This window comes from Coregonus lavaretus (assembly GCF_964263955.1).
Source record: "Coregonus lavaretus genome assembly, contig: HAP1_SCAFFOLD_692, whole genome shotgun sequence".
Classification (NCBI taxonomy): Eukaryota; Metazoa; Chordata; class Actinopteri; order Salmoniformes; family Salmonidae; genus Coregonus; species Coregonus lavaretus.
Window position 1 is genome coordinate 43,102 of NW_028165690.1, and position 8,459 is coordinate 51,560.

The window sequence follows — 8,459 nt, forward strand, 5'->3', positions numbered from 1 at the left end:
CAGTGAAGCATGGTGGTGGCAGCATCATGCTGTGGGGATGTTTTTCCATCGGCAGGGACTGGGAAACTGGTCAGAATTGAAGGAATGATGGATGGCGCTAAATACAGGGAAATTCTTGAGGGAAACCTGTTTGTCTTCCAGAGATTTGAGACTGGGATGGAGGTTCACCTTCCAGCAGGACAATGACCCTAAGCATACTGCTAAAGCAACACAAGTGGTTTAAGGGGAAAAATGTAAATGTCTTGGAATGGCCTAGTCAAAGCCCAGACCTCAATCCAATTGAGAATCTGTGGTTTGACTTAAAGATTGCTGTACACCAGCGGAACCCATCCAACTTGAAGGAGCTGGAGCAGTTTTGCCTTGAAGAATGGACAAAAATCCCAGTGGCTAGACGTGCCAAGCTTATAGAGACATACCCCAAGAGACTTGCAGCTGTAATTGCTGCAAAAGATGGCTCTACAAAGTATTGACTTTGGGGGGGTGAATAGTTATGCACGCTCAAGTTCGGTTTTTTTGTCTTATTTCTTGTTTCACAAAAAAAAATATTTTGCATCTTCAAAGTGGTAGGCATGTTGTGTAAATCAAATGATACAAACCCCCCCAAAAAATCAATAGGAAAAATGCCAAGGGGGGTGAATACTTTCGCAAGCCACTATGGCAGGTATAATGGTACTAGCTAGTGTAGTCGGCATGGTACTGTGAAATGTCTGGACTCATTCATCTCTCTACAGTAGGTTCATAATAAGTGCCTTAATTCTGTCTTTGACACCAACCACATTGAAGACACCAAACGTGTTTATTCACAACCACTTGTAAACAACTCTAATCTATCTTCTTTCGGTAAGTCACTTTGTCTTTGGTTTCCTGTTGTTTATCAGAGAACATGTCTTTCGTCTCCCCCATCTTTCCAGAGAAACGTTCTTTCGTCTCTTCCATCTTTCCAGAGAAACGTTCTTTCGTCTCTTCCATCTTTCCAGAGAAACGTTCTTTCGTCTCTTCCATCTTTCCAGAGAAACGTTCTTTCGTCTCTTCCATCTTTCCAGAGAAACGTTCTTTCGTATCTTCCATTTTCCCTGAGAGTAGTTCTTTGGTTTCCTCCATTTTTTCAGAGAACAGTTCCTTAGTTTCCTCCATCTTCTCTGTGAGTTTCTCCCGGGTCTCTTCCATCCGGTCCTGCAGGTAGTCTTTGACGGGAGGAGGGGTGGAGAAGTAGCCGTGTTTCCGGAGGTACTGCACTGAGAAGGACGTCCCACCCAGAGTCACAGTGTATCTGGCAGGGGTTGCAATCTGAAGGAAATCAGGATCAAGTAAGACACTGTTAAAGTTCAGTAGAACACGTGAATTGAAGCTGCTGTTGCAATCTGAAGAAAATAACACCACCACTATTCAACCAAAACGCTGCTGTGAGTATTTCTGCTTACCTTGAACATATCATAGGCAGTGAGTACTCGTACCTTGAACATATCATAGGCAGTGAGTACTCCTACCTTGAACATATCATAGGCAGTGAGTACTCTTACCTTGAACATATCATAGGCAGTGAGTATTCTTACCTTGTACTGTGCCTTCAGAAAGTATTCACACCCCTTGACTATTTCCACATTTTTTTTGTATTACAGCCTGATTTTAAAATGGATTAAATTGAGATTTTGTGTCACTGGCCTACACACGCAACACACCATCATGTCAAAGTGGAAATATGTTTTTACAAATGAATTAAAAATGAAAAGCTGAAATGTCTTGAGTCAATAAGTATTCACCCCCTTTCTTATGGCAAGCCTAAATAAGTTCAGGAGTAAACATTTGCTTGAAGATGCACTATGCAGAAATCGCTCCGCCATTTCCTGGTTGCTAAAATTCTAACAATTTGCCTAATTTCAGTTTGTGACAAAACAAGCAGGTATAGTGTAGAGAATCATTGTACCATTTAAAATCGCTGTGAAATATATTTTCCATAACCATGTTGTATTTTCAGCTGTTTGAAGCATACAAAATCAAAAGTAAAAGACTCAAAAACTAAACTTCATAACGGGAAGCATAGAAATAGCGCACATAGAACAGATCTACAGCTTCTTAGACTTGCTTTCAATGAGAATCACATATCTATAACTCACATTTCTATGTGAATTTGGTCGGGTCTCCCAAAAAGTTACATATTGCACCTTTAAAGGAAAAATCCACCCAACACCACTCATTCCTTTAATTTATGGTAGAGTGGCCAGACGGAAGCCACTCCTCAGTAAAAGGCACATGACAGCCAGCTTGGAGTTTGCCAAAAGGCACCTAAAGGACTCTCAGACCATGAGAAACAAGATTCTCTGGTCTGATGAAACCAAGATTGAACTCTTTGGCCTGAATGCCAAGCATCACGTCTGGAGGAAACCTGGTACCATTCCTACGGTGAAGCATGGTGGTGGCAGCATCATGCTGTGGGGATGTTTTTCAGTGGCAGCGACTGGGAGACTAGTCAGAGAAATCCTTGATGAAAACCTGCTCCAGAGCACTCAGGACCTCAGACTGGGGCGAAGGTTCACCTTCCAACAGGACAATGACCCTAAGCACACAGCCAAGACAACGCAGGAGTGGCTTCGGGACAAGTCTCTGAATGTCCTTGAGTGGCCCAGCCAGAGCCCGGACTTGAACCCTATCGAACATCTCTGGAGAGACCTGAAAATAGCTGTGCAGCGACGCTCCCCATCCAACCTGACAGAGCTTGAGAGGATCTGCAGAGAAGAATGGGAGAAACTCCCCAAATACAGGTGTGCCAAGCTTGTAGCGTCATACCCAAGAAGACTCGAGGCTGTAATCACTGCCAAAGGTGCTTCAAAGTACTGAGTAAAGGGACTGAATACTTAAGTAAATGTGATTGTTTTTGCTTTGTCATTATAGGGTTCTGTGTGTAGATTGATGAGGGGAAAAAACTATTGAATCCATTTTAGAATACGGCTGTAACGTAACAAAATGGGGGAAAAGTCACGGAGTGAATACTTTCCGAATGCACTGTATCATAGGCAGTGAGTATTCTTACTTTGTACATATCACAAGGCGGTGAGTATTCTTACTTTGTACATGGCATAGGCAGTGAGGGCATAGCCACCAGAGGAGTGATTCAGCAGACCAACAATCTTCTCTGGTAAACCGATGAACTCCAGAAAAGGCACCACATTCACTCCCCTGTGGAAGATACAGTGAGGTTAACTAAGGCCAGATACTGTGCTTTCACATGAAGGTTTATTAGGTACACCACCTAGTTCACCAAAATGGTTAGCTTCTACAAACAGTGACGTGGCCGTGGCTATCCAGCAGGCAGACAGGCATCCAGTTACTGTTGAACGTTAGAACGGAAAGAAACAAGAAATGGGGTCCCAGGGAGAATTTCCAAAATCCTGAGAAAAATAAATATATATACAGTACCAGTTAAATGTTTGGACACACCTACTCATTCAAGGGTTTTTCTTTATTTTTACTATTTTCTACATTGTAGAATAATAGTGAAGACATCAAAACTATGAAATAACACATATGGAATCATGTAGTAAGCAAAGAATGTGTTAAACAAATCAAAACACATGTTATATTTGAGATTCTTCAAATAGCCACCCTTTGCCTTGATGACAGCTTTGCACACTCAAGGGTTAATGTAGGAATCCCCAGGGGGGAGGAACACCAGAGACAGGTGGGTTAGGGTTAATGTAGAGACAGGTGGGTTAGGGTTAATGTAGAGACAGGTGGGTTAGGATTAATGTAGAGACAGGTGGGTTAGGATTAATGTAGAGACAGGTGGGTTGGGGTTAATGTAGAGACAGGTGGGTTAGGGTTAATGTAGAGACAGGTGGGTTAGGGTTAATGTAGAGACAGGTGGGTTAGGGTTAATGTAGAGACAGGTGGGTTGGGGTTAATGTAGAGACAGGTGGGTTAGGGTTAATGTAGAGACAGGTGGGTTAGGGTTAATGTAGAGACAGGTGGGTTAGGGTTAATGTAGAGACAGGTGGGTTAGGGTTAATGTAGAGACAGGTGGGTTGGGGTTAATGTAGAGACAGGTGGGTTAGGGTTAATGTAGAGACAGGTGGGTTAGGGTTAATGTAGAGACAGGTGGGTTAGGGTTAATGTAGAGACAGGTGGGTTAATGTAGAGACAGATGGGTTAGGGTTAATGTAGAGACAGGTGGGTTAGGGTTAATGTAGAGACAGGTGGGTTAGGGTTAATGTAGAGACAGGTGGGTTGGGGTTAATGTAGAGACAGGTGGGTTAGGGTTAATGTAGAGACAGGTGGGTTAGGGTTAATGTAGAGACAGATGGGTTAGGGTTAATGTAGAGACAGATGGGTTAGGGTTAATGTAGAGACAGGTGGGTTAGGGTTAATGTAGAGACAGGTGGGTTAGGGTTAATGTAGAGACAGGTGGGTTAGGGTTAATGTAGAGACAGGTGGGTTAGGGTTAATGTAGAGACAGGTGGGTTAGGGTTAATGTAGAGACAGGTGGGTTAGGGTTAATGTAGAGACAGGTGGGTTAGGGTTAATGTAGAGACAGGTGGGTTAGGGTTAATGTAGAGACAGGTGGGTTAGGGTTAATGTAGAGACAGGTGGGTTAGGGTTAATGTAGAGACAGGTGGGTTAGGGTTAATGTAGGAATCCCCAAGGGGAGGAACACCAGAGACAGGTGACTCACTGCATAGCAGCATAGTAGAAGGTCCCGAACCAGACGCTGGAGGTCAGGAGATGGACAGGTATCATCACCTTCCCATACTGCTTAAATGTCTTCTTGAACCTCTGGACCAGACCAATGGACTTGTCCTGCAGAGGGTCTATCTCTGGGGCCTGCGGTAGGGCCTCCACAGGCAGCTTGGAGGAGTCTGCTCCATAGAGAGGCTCTGTTCCAGCCAGGCTGGGGGGATGGCTGGGTGGGTCCTGGTCCTCTGGTTGGAGCTTGGGCCGGTCTGCTGCCCTGTTAACGGCTGAGCTACTGACCCAGCGCTGGCCTGGCCCGGGGGGCAGGCGAGCCTCACACACTGACAGGCCCACGACCATGGACCGCACGTAGGCCATCTGCCGCAGTGCACCCTGGGACAGAACACGATGCATCTCCTCCTCCTCCCTGAGACGGTTGACCACAGCCTGCAGATAGCACACACTCATCATCATCATCATCATCATCATCAGGGTTTGCTAATGACTATCAATTACAAGAGGAGTAATCATTTATGTTGATAAGTATATATTAAGTTAGGAAGGCTATGATCAAAGTAAAGAAATGTCTCTGATGTAATAATAAGATATTGCATAATACCAACACATACCTCCAACTAGAGTAGCTCAAACATTAATCCAGCACCTGAAATGAAAACGGTCCAAATAAAAATATGATAAGCACATTAAATCTATGCACAGAAGTTACCCACAACAGACTAATCCAGTAGCAAACTACTGTGGATGATTCTGAACAAGACGTATTAAAAGGGGAGCAAAAACAAGCAAAGGTCTAAGTTTACTAACTATACACAACCATATTCGAATATATAGATAACAAGCCAAATAAAAAGCTAAGTAGCTAGCTAGCCAAGTTACTATGTGCAAAGGTTAGCTAGAGAACATGCAAAACATCTATCCTTCTATAGCTGGCTGGCTGGCTGGCTGGCTGGCTGTGGCTGGCTGGCTGGCTGGCTGGCTGGCTGGCTGGGTAGCTGGCTGGCTGGGTAGCTGGCTGTCTGGCTGGCTGGCTGGCTGGCTGTGGCTGGCTGTCTGGCTGGCTGGCTGGCTGTCTGGCTGGCTGGCTGTCACACACGCAGTGGGTTCTACGTGGTTGACATTGGGGGAGTCTGGAGGAGGGCAAACAGCGCACTGTTTACTTCTTCACTTGTAAAGCTTCCAGAACAACCCAGTGGAAACATCGGCCACCACAGGCCAGTTTTAGATACGGTTAGCTAACGTTAGAGTCAGGCCATAGCCAGACAACTGAAAGAAAGCCAACTTGGGTCGTTGGCTTCCTAGCTAAATTAGCTAGCTAGCGGACACTGGGGGAAAGTAGTTGTGTAGAAATTTTTTGGAAGTTGTAAAACTACCTGACAAAGCTTTTGCGTAACGGAATACGTACATTCAAATTGAAGAGGTGTGATCCAGTCAAAAGTGTTTTCTGCAGTTGTATGAGCCATAAGTGCATAGATCGCCCGTCCTGTCATTCAAATACCTTTAGAGCAAAGATTGAGGGGATCCGCGTGTTACTCGGATCGCGCAATGCTCCATGGGATTCGTAGTTAGTTTGTCGCGACAGCGCTTCTTTCCGCTTCTTCTTCTTCTTCTTCAATGAGGTTTAACGGCGGTTGGCATCCAGTTTGTTGCATTACCGCCACCTACTGCACTGGAGTACAACTCCCTTATATTTTGCTTGAAAAATATAATAATAATAAGCCATTTAGCAGACGCTTTTATCCAAAGCGACTTAGTCATGTGTGCATACATTTTTACGTATGGGTGGTCCCGGGGATCGAACCCTCTACCCTGGCGTTACAAGCGCCATGCTCTACCAATTGAGCTACACTCACAAATTCAAAATTATTATTAATAATTAACACCACCCCACTATTTAAATATATTAACTCATACCTCATGCCCTGAGAGGATGGGACATCACCACTTACCACTCCCTGTAACTCTTCTGATGTCAAGTCTCGCACACCCAAATACCTCTCTGCAACAATTATCACTAGACCACTTCTGGTTACCCTCACCGATTCCACTATACCCAACGCTTTTTTCACCCATCTTGAAACCACAAATGGATCAGCCAAAAAGCAAGGGTCCACTTTTTCCAAAAACATCACTCCTACGGTCACATCTCCATCCTGACCCTCTGTGCAAGCCTCAGGCCCCAAGTACTTCACCACACCTACCACCTCCGATACTTCGCCCTCATTCACTTCCATTTCTCCTCCTGTCTTCAGCTCACTTCGCTTACATTTCCTACCATTCTTCTTTACCAAACCTTCTCCCTGCCATTTTTCCCCGACTCAAGCTCACATTCTTCCTCCCTCTCTCTCTTAGACCTCCTCTGCCTCTCTTTTTCCCTCCATTCCTCCTCCGCCGACAGCACTTCCCGGCATACCTAAAACCTTTGTCAGAATTCCATTTCTGGGGATGGTGTTCTCGGGGTGATGAGAGGTGTTGGGTTTGCCCCAGACATAGCGTTTTCCTTGATGGCCAAAAAAGCTCAATTTTAGTCTCATCTGACCAAAGTACCTTCTTCCATATGTTTGGGGAGTCTCCCACATGCCTTTTGGCGAAAACCAAACGTGTTTGCTTATCTTTTTCTTTAAGCAATGGCTTTTTTCTGGCCATGTTCTTTCCATTTTTTTATAATGGATTTAATAGTGCTCTGTGGGATGTTCAAAGTTTTGTATATTTTTTTATAACCTAACCCTGAGCTGTACTTCTCCACAACTTTGTCCCTGACCTGTTTGGAGAGCTCCTTGGTCTTCATGGTGCAGCTTGCTTGGTGGTGCCCCTTGCTTAGTGGTGTTGCAGACTCTGGGGCCTTTCAGAACAGGTGTATATATACTGAGATCATGTGACAGATCATGTGACACTTAGATTGCACACAGGTGGACTTTATTTAACTAATTATGTGACTTCTGAAGGTGATTGGTTGCACCAGATCTTATTTAGGGGCTTCATAGTAAAGGGGGTGAACACATATGCACGCACCACTTTTCAATTATTTATTTTTTTACAGATTTTTTTTTTCATTTCACTTCACCAATTTGGACTATTTTGTGTATGTCCATTATATGAAATCCAAATAAAAATCAATTTAAATTACATGTTGTAATGCAACAAAATAGGAAAAACGCCAAGGAGGATGAATACTTTTGCAAGGCACTGTATTACCTCAATTACCTCGACTAACTGGTGCCCCCGCACATTGACTCTGTACCGGTCCCCCCTGTATATAGCCTCCCTACTGTTATTTTGTTTTACTGCTGCTCTTTAATTATTTGCTATTTAAATTTTTTACTAATAAATTTTTTACTTAACACTTTTTAATTTCTTCTTAAAATTGCATTGTTGGTTAAGGGCTTGTAATTTACAACTTTATAAGCCATAAAATGCACGTTCTTCCTACTACAGCCAGCACTGCAGCTGCAATGAATGACTATAGCAAAGTCTTCTGATAAGCTTGGGTTGTTATTATTAGCAGCTTGTCTTTTTTAATATCGAGGAATATTTCACTTTTTCTGGTCATAGGAGTAACATGAATTGGTGCATGAGGTAGAAATGCAGTGTGATTTGAGTTTCACCATCAGCTGGAAGACTGTGTCCCCTTTTCTCTGTGGAGGGAGGGAGAGAGGAGGGACGGTGAGTCGGGTGAGAAGCAGCCTCACCACTGCTCCCTCTCTCCCCTCAGACTGACCATCAGTCAGCCTCACCGCTGCTCCCTCCCGCCCTCCCTCCCTCCCTCCCTCCCTCCC

General features: G+C 44.2%; 1 protein-coding gene across 1 annotated transcript; it reads right to left on the reverse strand.

The window, feature by feature from the left end:
* Positions 1-531: 531 nt before the first annotated feature.
* LOC311115590 (uncharacterized protein C18orf19 homolog B-like) lies at positions 532-6,235 on the reverse strand. Its single transcript, XM_084190749.1, has 5 exons — positions 6,089-6,235; positions 5,295-5,329; positions 4,667-5,112; positions 3,063-3,174; positions 532-1,287 (listed from the first exon to the last, which is right to left on the reverse strand). The coding sequence occupies exons 3-5, from the start codon at positions 5,077-5,079 to the stop codon at positions 823-825; spliced, it is 990 nt and encodes a 329-aa protein (XP_084046875.1). The 5' UTR covers positions 5,080-5,112; positions 5,295-5,329; positions 6,089-6,235; the 3' UTR covers positions 532-822.
* Positions 6,236-8,459: the final 2,224 nt, after the last annotated feature.

Excerpts from the sequence above, each read along its gene's own strand:
- LOC311115590 (XM_084190749.1), bottom strand. The coding sequence starts at position 5,079 with ATGCATCGTGTTCTGTCCCAGGGTGCACTGCGGCAGATGGCCTACGTG. Across the intron at positions 3,175-4,666 it reads TTCTACTATGCTGCTATGCA|GGGAGTGAATGTGGTGCCTT; the intron begins GTGAGTCACCTG and ends TATCTTCCACAG. Across the intron at positions 1,288-3,062 it reads CTGCCTATGCCATGTACAAA|ATTGCAACCCCTGCCAGATA; the intron begins GTAAGAATACTC and ends GATTTCCTTCAG.